A 13,728-nucleotide genomic window follows, 5' to 3' on the forward strand; every position below is an offset into this window, starting at 1 on the left:
TTTCCCCCCTGAAAAAAATTCCAGGGTCACCCCGGCGGGAGCGGGCGGCGAGTGGTGGCTCCCGGGTTTATTTTCTCCTTCCAAATAAACCCTTTTGTCCCGCTGCTCTCGGGAGTTGTCCAGCTGGTTAGGGAGGCAAAACCGACCGCAAGCACCCGTGTATGAAGGCGGGTTCGCCAAGCGGCAGAGCGCGCTGACAGGTGCGGGGCGGCGCGTTTGGAGCCGCCGCGCCCCGCGTTTGTGTCACGGGCCGCCGGTCCCCGCGCGTCCCCCAGACTACAACTCCCAGCAGGCACCGCGCGCCGCGCGCACGCCTCCCCGCGGCCCCGCCCACCTGCCGCTATGCAAATATGACTCCGCGGCGCGGCCAATCCGCGGGCGGGCTGGCGCCGTCACGTGGCGCGAAGCTTCCTTTCTCTGTGCGCTTCTCTTTCCTTACTCGGCCGCCATCTTGTTCTCGCCGCGTGTTGGGCTGCGGGGGCTCCGCCGGACTCAGGTGAGCGGCTCCCCGGTACCGCTCGGCCAACACCGCTCCGCCGGCACGGCCTCCCCTTCCCCTGCCGCCTCCCGGCGCGGGCGGGGCGTTGCGGCAGCTCGGCGCCGTCCCGTCGCCGTTCGCCGCGCTGGGCCGTGGCGGGGCGCGGGCCCCGGCCGTTCCCTGAGGAGAGGCCGGGGGAGCGAGGCCGTGCGGCGGGACGCGGTGCGGTGAGAGGCAGCGCTGGCTGGGACGGCCCGCGGCTCTCCCCTGCGGCCGCGGTGCCCCGTCCGGGTGGGGTTGCTCTGGCTGCCGAGGGACGGGGCCTCCATCCCCTCCCGCTCCCCGTGGCTTGGGGTGGGCAGCGAGCGCCCTGCCGGGCTCGGTCCCTTCTCCCGGCGGAGCCCTGGGCCGGGTGCTGACCCTCTCAGTCGTGCTCGCCCTGTGTTCCCCTCCCCGTTGCTTCCCCGGCACAATGCAAACCCAGAGGGGGTTTTTCTTTGATTCAGGGCATCGCTGATGTCTTCTTGGGGCAGAACAGGGAAATGCCGGCCTTGTGCTGGAAGGCATGAGGTGTTTTTATCACCTCTTACAGATTTTCAGCTCTTCCAGCTTTTGAAGGTCCCACCTGACCTGTTGGAGAAGCCACTTGACTAACTCCCTAGTCTTCACAGTAGATAAAGTGGCAAGAGATTCATATAGATCTGTCAAAACATGAAATTCGGTGAGTTCAGACCTGGCTTATTAGTTAAAAGTATTGAGATTCATTATTTGGGAAGAGTATTCAAAGTAGTGTAGTGATGAGTCTCTGTGGGCTCTGCTGGAAGTGCATTCGTGCTGTACGTGCTGATTTGGATCCCTTCTGAGTCAGTAGTTCAGTCAAATGGTTCCAACAGTAAACTAGCATACTGGGAAATTCACAGTTAGTACCTCAGACATGCAAAATCGAATGTCCTGTTGATTTGCCTCATCATGGTACAGACACTTCAGCTAAACAGAGTGCTGCTTGTCCGCTTTGTATTATTTAGGTGTTGTGGCTTTATGCGCCTTTTTGATGTGTATTTGCGTGATGCACTGTTCTGGCGAATCTTCTGTAAGTTTGAAAACACACTTCGATCTTAAGAGTACTTTTAAAATGGACTGTGGAAAACTTTTTCTTAATTTTTTGATAGTTAACTTGTATTTCTATCTCGTTCTTTAGACACAGCACTATGAACCAAGAAAAACTGGCCAAACTTCAAGCGCAGGTCCGAATAGGAGGAAAGGTAAAAAAAAATTAAAAAAACAAACCACAACAAACCAAAAAACCAAAAGAAGAAAAAACCAAAAAAACCCCACACCACACAAAAAACACCAAACCCAAAACATTAGAGATGCACAGTTTCCTGTAATTCACAGGTTGAAGGAGAAACATCTCCAAAATTTGTTTTTCAAAACTTCAACTTTAGTTCATGGGAGGGAGGAAAAAAAAATACATATATATATATGTTTAAGGCCTGAAAACGGTTTTTGTGTGATCTGGATTGTAGTACTGCTACTTGAAATGCAATTTTCTTTCTTTCACAACTGCTGGATGAGCAGTTCCCATTGTGTAAGCTTTCCTTTTAATTCAGTGGCTTGTTGTGACCTGTGAAAGCTCAAGCTAAGCTTACCTGTTGGTTGTTCCAGTTCTGCCTTTCTCTTCTCCCTGTTGGGGAGTTCTTTTGTGCCAGCTCCAGGGCTTATCTGACTGCACTGAACTGTTTCTTTCCTCTGAGCCAGCAGGTACCTAATATGGCAAAAGAACCCCATGTAATGTGTTCACTGTGGGTGTTCATCTCCTTACCATAGGCGGGGTTGTACAGAACTTTGTAGGATAGGAATGCTAAAATTGCTGTCTGTGGACAGTTAGAAATGCATCACCTTTTCAAATCAGTGTATTCGTGCTTTGTCTTGGGGGAAAAAAAACTTCTTGGGGAAATTCTAGTTATGTTGCTCAATAGTAAATAATATTTTTATAATCCAGCTTGTGGGAAGGGAAAAATACTGCTGCTGTTCGGTGTCTTTTTACACTTAACCATCCATCTCAATTTTAAGGGGTTTTTTTAAAGCTGTAGGTGAAGAGAAACAAGTTGAAAAGCATTTTCGACTACATAGCTTTCTCATAACTTTTACGGAGAGGTTGCTTAGAGTGTGATATGTTATTCAAAAATTAAAGTATTGTGAGATTTTCAGAAAAACTGTAGTGATTCTTTTCCAGGGAACAGCTCGCAGAAAGAAGAAGGTGGTGCACAGAACAGCTACAGCTGATGACAAAAAACTTCAGAGTTCCCTCAAAAAACTGGCAGTAAATAACATTGCTGGCATTGAAGAGGTATAGTGATAAAATAAACATTTCCTGTTTGAAGTTAAATTCACTGTGGTGTTTTGGTGGTGGTTTTTCTTTTTAAACAGCAATTTTCTCTTCTCCTGGACATCTTTTAGACCTGGTTACCGATAGTTACGTGATTGTTTCATTTACATGAGCGCATACATACCTAGAGAAAGAAAGCAGAAGGGAGGTTCTGCTGGCCAGATGGATTGTAGAAGCTTGTAAGCTGATTGTCTTACGTGTGTCTGGTGTTCATCACAGAACAAAACTTCTCTTGATTCTTGACTTCATGAACTTGATTACCCATATCAAAGAGAAGAGCAGTAAATGCACATGTACTGTCCAGGCACATCTAAAGCAAGGGTTGTGTGGTGCAGAATATAAAGAAAATCGCAAAAAGACCTAGAGTAAGAACTTGCCAGTCTGTATTATCAATATTAAGTCTTTTTGCGTCATCAAAATTACCAGACTTGTTTGTGGTAGTCACAGGAGATGACAGTTCTTACAACACAGCAAAGACTCTACAGAACCAGCTTCTGTGTTAGTGTAAGTAGAAATAGAAAGGTTTCAGATATTGCTTGAATACATTTTATTTTACATGTATAATATATGAACTGAAACACTGATATTTTCCGTAACACTGTAGAGTGATGATTATGCATGGGAGGAGGAGGTGTTCCTTCATCATGAGCTCAATATTACTGTAGCACTTGGTTAAAGAAGCAGAATATTTAATCTGTGGTGAATTAATTTAAGCAGGATTGCAAGGTGCTACCAGAGGTTGCTTAGTGCATACCTCTTTTCCAAAGGCAAATACAGATTCAGTGCAGAAGCCTGGTTTGCCTGTAAGTTTTCATACCTCTCCTACAGAAACAATTCAGTTTGACTGTTTACTTAAACTTGATATGTATATGTTGAGATACATGAACCCAAAGAAATACACAGTTCTTGTTCTGGTTTGGTTTAGATTCCCTCTGCCCCCTCCCACAAGTATAAGATCTTTATGCAGACATGGTTATTAAGATTTTCAGTGTTTTGATGTGAAGGACAATAATGCAATATGCTTATGCCTCGATAGCTAAGCAGAGAGTTGCAGTGTGTTGAGGGATTCAGGTGGACACAAGTTGACCTTGGTAAGCTTTGTGTAGATGGAGTTTGGAGGGGCTGATAATGTTGAGTCACACAGTAGTTCATCTGTGTGCTTTTTAAAAGAGGCTTTTAAGTCAGAGGATGACTGCTTGAAGCCTTTACCTTTTCCTCGTGTGCAAGGGGAAGGACATACTTCAGTTTTTCACGAAAGCAATACACCTAGTTTTCCTGTTCAAAACATATTTTTAACTTTGCTGCTATGTGAAGATCGATAACTTACGTGTTTGTATATTTTAGATCTCTTCTTTAGTTCTTAAGTTTCTGTTTTCTCCTTGCAACTTCTACCAAAAGCAATACTTAAAAGTTTTGTGATGTAAGTCTATTGGTACTGCTTTGTTGGATGGGTAGAATGTTCCTCCCTTTTTCAGACAAAGTTATTTTCCTTTTAACTTCCTACTCTGTCTCCTTTTAAGTTAAAAAACATAAAGTGAGCCCTATACAAATATGCCAGTATAAACTTTGACAGTAGGAGCAAAGCAGGCTGTTAGACTGGCTGTAAAAAAAATTCTTGGTGATTCAAAAGACCAGGGAAGAGGAAGACAGCAGGATCACTGTGTGATGTACTTACTCTTAAGAGTCATCACGGGATTATTAGGAAGGTGTAGAAGCCTGTTCTAGTGCAGCTGACACATAAACCTCCAGTCGTGTGTGTGTCCTTGCCCTGGGCAGCTCCAGCAGGCAGACCCAGCTGTGAATCTGCTGCCTTTGCCGACTCTGCTGCAGAAACATTTTCTTTTGTGTCACCACAGCTAGCTGTGAACAGCAATGTCTTAAACTGATGTGGCAAGGCTTTTCTGTTTAACTTTTGGTTTGTAAAGACCACAGAGCTGAAGGTTTAGGATATTTTTTTTCCTAGATATTTGTGATAATAACTTGTCTATGCTTTCTTGTCTAATAACCTATGTATGGTTTTTTGTCTTTCTTAAAAATATACGTGAACGGTATGATAACGTATAATCCTTGCATGTTTATTACTTATTATTTAGATAAGTGCATTTTATGAAGGAACCATAGCTCTTAAGTTTTACCTTTTCATATAGTATAATATATCTGAACACATATTATCATTAACGCGTATTTCACTTCCAGTTTAGGCGATGTTAATTCCAGATACTTTTATCATGCTTATATTATTCTCTAGGAGGAGTACTAGTTTTGTAAATGCTTAATATTTTAAATCTAGATTTGCATTAATAACTTATCATGCTTGTTCAACAAGATGCTGCAACACTGTGGTAAATGTTGTTAACATATTTAAACAGGTGAACATGATAAAAGATGATGGAACAGTTATTCACTTCAACAACCCCAAGGTTCAAGCTTCCCTCTCTGCGAACACTTTTGCAATTACTGGTCATGCAGAGGCTAAACCGATCACAGAAATGCTTCCAGGCATCTTAAGCCAGCTTGGTGCTGACAGCTTAACAAGTCTCAGGAAGTTAGCTGAACAATTCCCAAGACAAGGTAGGTCTTTTGGGAATCTTTCACCACTGATTTGAAGAACACATGAAGTATTAAAACTTTTAACCCAAATTTAGCAGCAACATGTGTGACTTAAAAAGTGATCAAAGGCATATGTGCTTTTATTTATTTGCCACTGTTGTGGAAACACGGGGGGGGGGGATGACTTTTTGTTGTTGTTGTTCTTGTAGATTCATGATTCTATATAGGCAGGCCCTGGTTAAATAAATAAATAAAACTTAGTGAGTCAGGCATGCTGTGATTCCAGGTGTCCAACAGTGTCTGACTAAATACTTAGGAAAGCAAGTTCATGTTTTTATTTAGAAAACTCAACAGGTTCTTTTTGTCAGGGAATCAATTGTGTTTTCTTTGTTCATACAAAACATATTTCTAGTGTAGATACAGAGGAAGAAACATGTTATTCATCTTCCACTCTAATTCCCCTTGGAATTAAGCCAAGACACTTAAATACTAATTCAAAATCAAAGATTTGATTCAAAATTTTTTAAAGTTTTTGGTATGATTCTTTATTTTCTTGGAGCATGGTGTGTGTGTGTGTATATGTGGTAAAACTGTTACTGTATTTTTACAGTTAAGAAATTTGAGTCTGGGGACAGTTCCAGTTTAGACTTTTATGGCCATTAAGACTGTAATTGGACATGTTGCAATTGTCTGTATTTGGAACTGGAAAATACATTATGTACCTGTTTAATGTTTTCATAAATAGCTATTCCTTCTAAATCAATTTCATCAATTTTATCTGTATTTCATGTTCGGAGTTCAGTTGAAAGTAAAGGGTTTATTTTTCCTTCTTTACTAATATGTAAAATACCTTTTAAAATTTGAGAAGATGAATTGTCATAAGCATATTTCTTTGATACAACCATGGTATCAATAGATACTTGCTATGATTATTTTTTTTTTTTAGATTCTTGTATTTCACTAGATTACTTGTAGCATGTTCCATGACTTAGAGCAGACTTAAGTTTGATGCAGGACCCTTTATGGAAATACTTTTTCCAACAGTTGTGGCTCCTTGGTAATTGAATCATATGATCTATTGGTCCCTGTTTGGTACCACATTATTCTTGCATTGAAACACATGACTTCAGTTAAAAGATTTAGGCACACTGGAGTGTGTGTTTTCCTGTATCATTTGGTCTTTTCGAGCTCTGCCTTAATACCCTTAAGTATTTGAAAATGGCTGTGCTAATGCTGTGGTATAAGAATGTTCACAAGTAGGCCTTCTGGACATGCCGACGACTGTTGATGCCCAGTCATTTGTGTGCTTGTCACTATTGGGCATTGGGGGAATGCTTTCTTTTTGTTCACCCGTATGCTAGGTTTTTTATTTTGTCTTGTGGTTTTTCCCTAATTCTGTGTAATGAGAACTCAGCACCAAATTTCTTTTTATAGTGTTGGATAGTAAAGCACCAAAATCTGAAGATATTGATGAAGAAGATGATGATGTCCCAGGTATGCACATACATGCTTAATGTCCATTTAATGTATAAATATTACATTTCATGCATTTAATTATCTAGCTCTTGATATTCTTATACTTCTGACTTGCTAAGGGAGGCTTCATATGCTGGGCAGCATTAAAACATTGATGACTTTGAATTCCAGCTGTTGAAAAAAGTTTACCTTGTGCAAATTGCTTAATTCTTAAGCGAAAATAGGTTAAAATACTTCCAGGGAGGTTGACTAGGTGTGTTAAATGTCCAAATAGGGTTTTAGGGCTGCAGAATAACAGGATTGACATAGTCATGAGGTTGTCTTTAAATCAGAGTCTAGGGTGGGGGTTTTTATTCATGTAGTAGAAGAAACAAAGCTTATGTCAGTGTCTGAAAGTTTCTCAATACATAAATATTGTAAGTTCTTAAATTGTCAGCCAATAACTGTCTGTCAATCACTGCATTCTTCTACATCCATCAGTATGGCGTATTAATTAAAACAACAAACCAGTGCACCCAGAGGTTGAGTTCCTCATGCTCTGAAACTGGTTTATTTCTTTGTCACCTTGCATAAAAATTCAGTTCTCTCCTAAATTTTGTTGAGTACAACAGTTAGTAGGTACCTAACTTCAGCTATTCTTTGAAGAATGCTGGTGACTCAAGACTCAACTGTGGCTAGTGCAGCACCTCTGAAAATCAGATCTTAATCACTTCATGTTAGAACTTCCGCTCTCCTGAGTGTTCCTGCATTTCTAGTTCTTTGTGTATGTTCAGACAAACCCTGTTTTCTAAAGCCCTTTGAAATTTGCCCATAAAAATGGTGTACATAAGTATAGATAAGAACTGTATAACCTTTCCTGTAATATATGCATTTTCGTTAAACTTATGAGGGTAATGTTGCTGGGCATTACTGTATTCAATATCTTAATCTCTTTCAGATCTCGTAGAAAATTTTGATGAAGCATCAAAGAATGAAGCTAACTAAATCATTAATAGTTCTGGAAGCTGGCATGGACTAGATTTAAGAAATCAGCTATGTGGTTCCAAAGTTTTAAAGAAACAGAGAACATCATCTGTTAATAGTTCAGTAATATAAATATTTTGTATTTTTATGATGCTGTTTGTTCAGCATTTTCTGTCAGTTGATTTTGCATTTTGCACTTACTCCCAGGATCTACTCTTTTGGTCAAAAAGAAATGTCAGTGCAGTTTGAGGGGTGTGTGCATGTGCGTGTGCGTATGTGTGTGGGTGTACATATAGTGGAGAACAAATTGGAGAACACTTATTTAACCTTTTCCCCTTTTCCTTTGGAAGTAGAAATAAAATGAATCTTCAGCATTGTTACTTTTGATTATCACCAAATAGTGCACAAAAGGTAATTAAGATTAAAATTTTGTCCACATTTTGTGACCTGAAAGCATCGCACCATTAAAATTTGGGTTTAATTTGCTGTTAACTATTGTACTTGCAGATGTTTCTCATCCCTGTTGAAATGTACACATTACCAACATTATGTTGATCCCAGCTGGTACCAAAGACAAGCTGTTTTACTGGCTTGGTTGGTACAGTAACTTTTTAAAAGGGAGAACTTGGTCTTGGAAAAGGGTGCGCTTTTTTTTTTTTAACCTTTCTCAACTTTATTTTTTCTTGTCTCTCGAGCCTTTTGAGACAAGCTGGTTTGACTCCTTTCACATAGGCTTAGCAGTATGTTCTCCTGTTGATTATGTAGAGTATTTCCCCTGTCAAAAGGAAAACAAACACTTTTGTTCTCTGCCATCAGGTCATGTCCTAAATTTGGAGGTCTAGTCGTTAACAGTCTAGTGCACCAGTTTTGCACAGGTGACAGATTTTTTTGCTTGAATAACTTCAAGCTATTCTCTTGGCATGACTGCATTTACTAGCAGCTGAGGATCCACTGTCATTCTTATGACACTAGAAATTAAATGCACCGTGTGAGCAATGTTTAAGGTGGGAGGAACAAGTCGTTGACATTTTGCCTTGCCTGCTGCTGGGCAGTTTGTGCAGTGACTGGCTCTAAAGGGATTTTTTTTTTTTTTTTTTTTTTGCCTCTAACTTACCTTTGCCTATAACCTACCTCTAGGTTTGGTGTCATCTATGTAGTAGCTTCTTAAAAACTATGAGTTGCTCCTCAGGCATAAGGAGGACATTGGGAGGTACTGTTGGTACAGTGCAGTATTTATGACTTTTCTTCAAAATACTTAATGTGAACCCATTTTCTCAGAGGCTCTTTCAAGGTTCTTGATGTAATGTGCGTTACGGTATAGTTAGACATCATTGTAACCTGTGTCAAGGGCAGCTGTGGCTTAGTAAAGCCATTTTTTTTTCTTCTACATCTATCACATAACTATGGCTTAATTGGAACATATCAGCTTCTTATGTAGGTTCATGCGCTAGAGAACTGTAAAAGATAAACAGTACATGAGTTCTGGAGACATCAGCATAAAACCACAAAAGCAGAGCTGTAGTGGTTTGTCATCTGAACTCAATTTATTTTATAGCCTTTGTTCAGTTTTCTTCTGTTATATTTTATATACTACGTGGATCTTACTACAAAATAAAATAACAGTTCCAAAGAGGAAACGCTCCCTCTTGTGTGTTGTCTCCTCTTCCCTCCAGCACTTGGCAGGTGGATGCAGCAGCTGTTTCACACAGCACTGCATCCCTGCTGACAGTGACCGAGGAAGATACGTGCAGGACTAGAGAGGATCCACTTAAAACTTTAGGATTTCACACTCCCATATACTCACTCTTGTATTTTCCATGAAATGTTGAATGAAACTGTTTTTCTGTATGGCTAATCTTAAATCAGCTGCAGATGCTTTTTTTTTCTGTTAATAAGAGATGTCTTCATTAATGTGTGTGCAGACACACTGGATTCTTTTGCTGCCTCTGCAAGCTCAAAGAGCAAACGAAGGATACCAGGAAACAGGTATTTGTGGTGTTCTTCCATTTGTGTAAGGAGCACGAGTGAAAAACATGGCAAAGTAGCAACTGTACTGAGCTTATGTGTGGGACATCCCCTCCCCCTAAATACTAATTACGTACTGAGAACTCTTGCTCATTGGTTTCTGATGTAGGAAGTATGTCAAAAGTAATTTTGTGACAGATTAAGAGTAAGCATTGGAAGCAATGGTTCTGTAAGTTTGCATAGTTGAACTTCCCGATTCATACAAATACTCATTTAATTTTTGCTCTTGGTCATGACAATTTACATGTTTAAACCCTCACACTTTCCTACGTTTGACAACCAGTAAACTAACTGAATATGCTAGCTTATGTAGTTATATTATCTTCAGTTTTTTCACTGTATCTGGAAACAGTCAACCACTTATGATTTGCTGCTGGATATACTAAAGCTTATCAATCATTAAACTGATTTTAATTAAAAGTAACCCGTCAAGGCTGTTGTGGGTAAAGCTATTTTTCTTCATATTTATGCAGTGTTTGTACATGGTGATGGAAATACGAAGTTACTAAGAATAGTTTTGGGGAGTGTTGCTACAATAAAAACACCCCATGAGAAGGTGAAGAGGTGAGCTTGCTACTTAAACACTGTTGACATATTAAAGATATTGGTAAAGATTGACAAAGATCTTGGCAGTGATTTGAAAATAGGAAGACAGAGCAGCACATAGGTTGAAACATCTCAAGGACTGTATACGAATCAAAGATGAATCAGTACAGACTGAAAGAATTGAGACCTTGACAAAGGTGTGAGACCACAAATGCTCGTCTTCCTGCCCTGACTGCTGGTAGATTTGTGTAGTTACCTAGTTTATGGATGAGAAACCTGGGAGTAGTTGGCTTATCTCAGGCACGAGAGCAAGTCTAAAAACCTGCAGTTGTGGTGCATTTGCTCTGTGGAAAAAAAAACCCAAAACCCTCATGTATGATGGATGTCAGGGATTGTGATACAGGCAGTGGTGCTGGAGACTTGGCACTGAGTGCTGGTGAGGGATTTCTCACACGGCACTTGGTAACAAAGTTAGGTTGCAGCTAAGAGTTTTCGTAGGGTGGAAGGAGTTGATATAAAAATAGCCTTTAACATATAATACAGACCTTGAAAAAAACAGGATTTGGGTGACTTTTTAACTTTGTTATGTAGGAATATTTGAAGAGTGCACAAAAATAAGGATGGATTTAGAACTGCACTGAAGTTTTAATGAAATATGTTGATAATTCACTAGTATTTGCCAACTTCCATGGGAAGGAGGAGTTGCTATGACCTCTCTTGTGCCAGGATCTTCACAAATAATGTTTTGGATTTGGTGTGGACAAAATGAGCGCTGGAGGTCTTGGGGGTGATGTTAATTACTGGGCAGTGTGTTGATTGTGTTAATTACGGAGTGGTGTATTGCTGTTAACAGGAAGTAACTGAGGAAGTTACGACAGCACAGTAAATCTGCTATATGTAAGAGATGAATTCACACCTCTACTGAGGAATGTCCCAGGAAGAATTCCTGAGTTCCCCTGGAATCAGACTGCACTGCTCCAGACAGTAGGGACGTACAGAGGGGCTGAGCAAACCACCCTGTAGGGGAAGGTGAGTGAGTGAATTCTTCCACTGGCACTAGAGATTAGTCTCCTTTTATTATCTGAAGACAATGCTGGTTTGTTCAACAAAATGAAGAGACAAGATTGTTCTGGAGATCAGGATTACACTAAATGACCCAAGTTTTATACTTGGGCAAATGAAGTGATGCAGAACAGAAGCACAGCACTGGCCATAGCAACTTTACCAAAGTAACAGCAGAAGTACAGGGAGTGGGTATTCACATTAAACTGTTTGCTTTCCCATCAAGTAATTTTTTAAAACTATTTTTATTTTAATTCCCTACCCCTTTCAGAGACCAGTTTTCAGACACTGAAGAACTTTGTGGTTTTATTCAGAAACACAGAGGCCACAGTGTCGGTCAAGGATTCAGGTAGCCAAACCAAGCAAGTGAAGAGACTGATCCTAAAATCGGTCTTGCTGGTGTGTTTGGGCGGAAGCTCGGGTTGATATCTAGAGCAGGGTTATTGGGAACTGGGCTTTCACTTCAGACTCGGGCACTGTGTATTTGGCAAGAAAAAACAGCCTCGTACATCTGCCAGTGCCCTGGTTTGCCTTTATTTCCAGAGTACTGCTCTACCTCCTGTAAATAAGTGGTATGTAAATTAATGAACACAAACTCTGGATGCTTTTTGAGAGAAAGGAGCTACATCTGTGCAAAGGGTATAAAAAGCTACTTCCACATGATAAACACATGCTGTTTGGTGGGCTGTCAGTACTATTAAACACCCTCTCGCTAAACAACAGACCCACAGTTTGCTCAGATGCAGTTTCTTCCTGGCAACCTGGAATTTGTCAGATTCTCAAATTCTAGGTGGCATTTCCTTGAACTTTGCATTGCAGATGGATTTCCTAACTGCTAAATTTGTTGCCTTCTTGGAGTAGGAGGAGTTTATCTACTCATTTGAGTTCTTGAAGTGTTCGAAATTTTTGATGAAATATCTTCTAAGGCAAACATTGAAACAATTATATTCCAAGGCCTTTTGACCTTTCAATGCACATATCCCAGCTGAAGAGAAGCAATTATGCAACCTCTTGCCCTTTCTTGCAACATACTTGTAGCAGCTGTAGGAACTGCTTATGTTAAAAAGTAATATTAGAAAGTATTTAATTATTTTTAGATTCTTTGTAATGAAACTTTGCTGACAAGGAAGAGCCAGGGCTGTGTGACCAGCCTTCTGCAGACATTGGGAAATGCAGCACAAACTACATTTTGAGAACATCAGATCTGATTTTCAGGCCATGTGTGAAGCTGGAAATTTCCAAGCAATGTAAATTATTGCCACATATAGATAAGTGAAGGCTTAAAATCTCAACAGATTATCAGCAGGGTACAGATGTTTGTGAACCAAGAGTGAAGTTCCCTGAAAGGCCTTCCCCAGTCTCAGCAGCCTTCCTTGCTGCCAAGGAGGAAAGTCTTCCCCTTCCTTTGCTTTCCGAAGCACCAGTAGTTGATGTCTGAGGTCATCTGGATCAATTTGCTTATCTGGTGGTATTTTTTTTTTTGGTTGTAAAATTAGTTTTCAGCTGGTTTTCAGCTCACCCTGCTGTTAAGGCTGACCACACAGTTGTGCATGGTAGTACTGGCACATGCTACAAGCTCGACCCTTCCTGACAGCTTGCTGCTTTTGGCTTTGCCAGCTGGTGAAACCGCATCCTGAGCTGCGGTGGCAGCATTTGACCCTGCAGGTCCCACAGTTCCTTCTGTGTGAGCAGGTGAAAGCTGTAGCTTTGGAGCCTGTCTCGATTATCTTTGTCTTACCACCTGCCAGCTGGCTTTACACTTCTGTGAAATACATGGTCACTTCCCTTCAAAAGGAAAGCGCTCGTGTGCAGCCCTTCTGGGCAGGCTTGGTAGAGATGAACGTCATGAAGTGAACTTGAATACAGAATTTCCATTTTTATGACAAGACCTCATTTCAAATGGTTTCTGATACATGGTGTTTAATTGAAAATGGCTGTAACTTACTAACAGCATTTTTACAGTCTCCAGGGAGTAATGGTGCAACTAAAGTTTCTTCTCTTTTCATTTTGAAACATTTGCACTGTTGCTGAAGCCTCTGGTCTGCTCTGCATGAGTGGCAGTTTTAATTAGTGATGGCTTTCATTTTTGCATGTTTCTGAAAGAAAGCAAATAAGCCCTAAAATAATTTTTACTTTGAATAAGCATTTTTTCCTCTGTCTTAAGTTTCCTACAGCCTGTTCCCTCAGCTTGACTGAAAGACACCAGGTTTCCTCATAATCTGCTGCTGGATATTTCAGT

At 40.7% G+C, this 13,728-nt stretch overlaps 1 protein-coding gene across 1 annotated transcript; it reads left to right on the top strand.

The window, feature by feature from the left end:
- The first annotated feature begins 398 nt into the window (after positions 1 to 398).
- On the top strand, positions 399 to 10,305 carry BTF3L4 (basic transcription factor 3 like 4). Its single transcript, XM_065655987.1, has 6 exons — positions 399 to 496; positions 1,677 to 1,740; positions 2,715 to 2,828; positions 5,237 to 5,438; positions 6,852 to 6,911; positions 7,831 to 10,305. Exons 2-6 carry the CDS (start codon positions 1,687 to 1,689, stop codon positions 7,875 to 7,877), a joined length of 477 nt encoding a protein of 158 aa, XP_065512059.1. The 5' UTR covers positions 399 to 496; positions 1,677 to 1,686; the 3' UTR covers positions 7,878 to 10,305.
- Positions 10,306 to 13,728: the final 3,423 nt, after the last annotated feature.

This window comes from Caloenas nicobarica, chromosome Z (assembly GCF_036013445.1).
Source record: "Caloenas nicobarica isolate bCalNic1 chromosome Z, bCalNic1.hap1, whole genome shotgun sequence".
Taxonomy (NCBI): domain Eukaryota; kingdom Metazoa; phylum Chordata; class Aves; order Columbiformes; family Columbidae; genus Caloenas; species Caloenas nicobarica.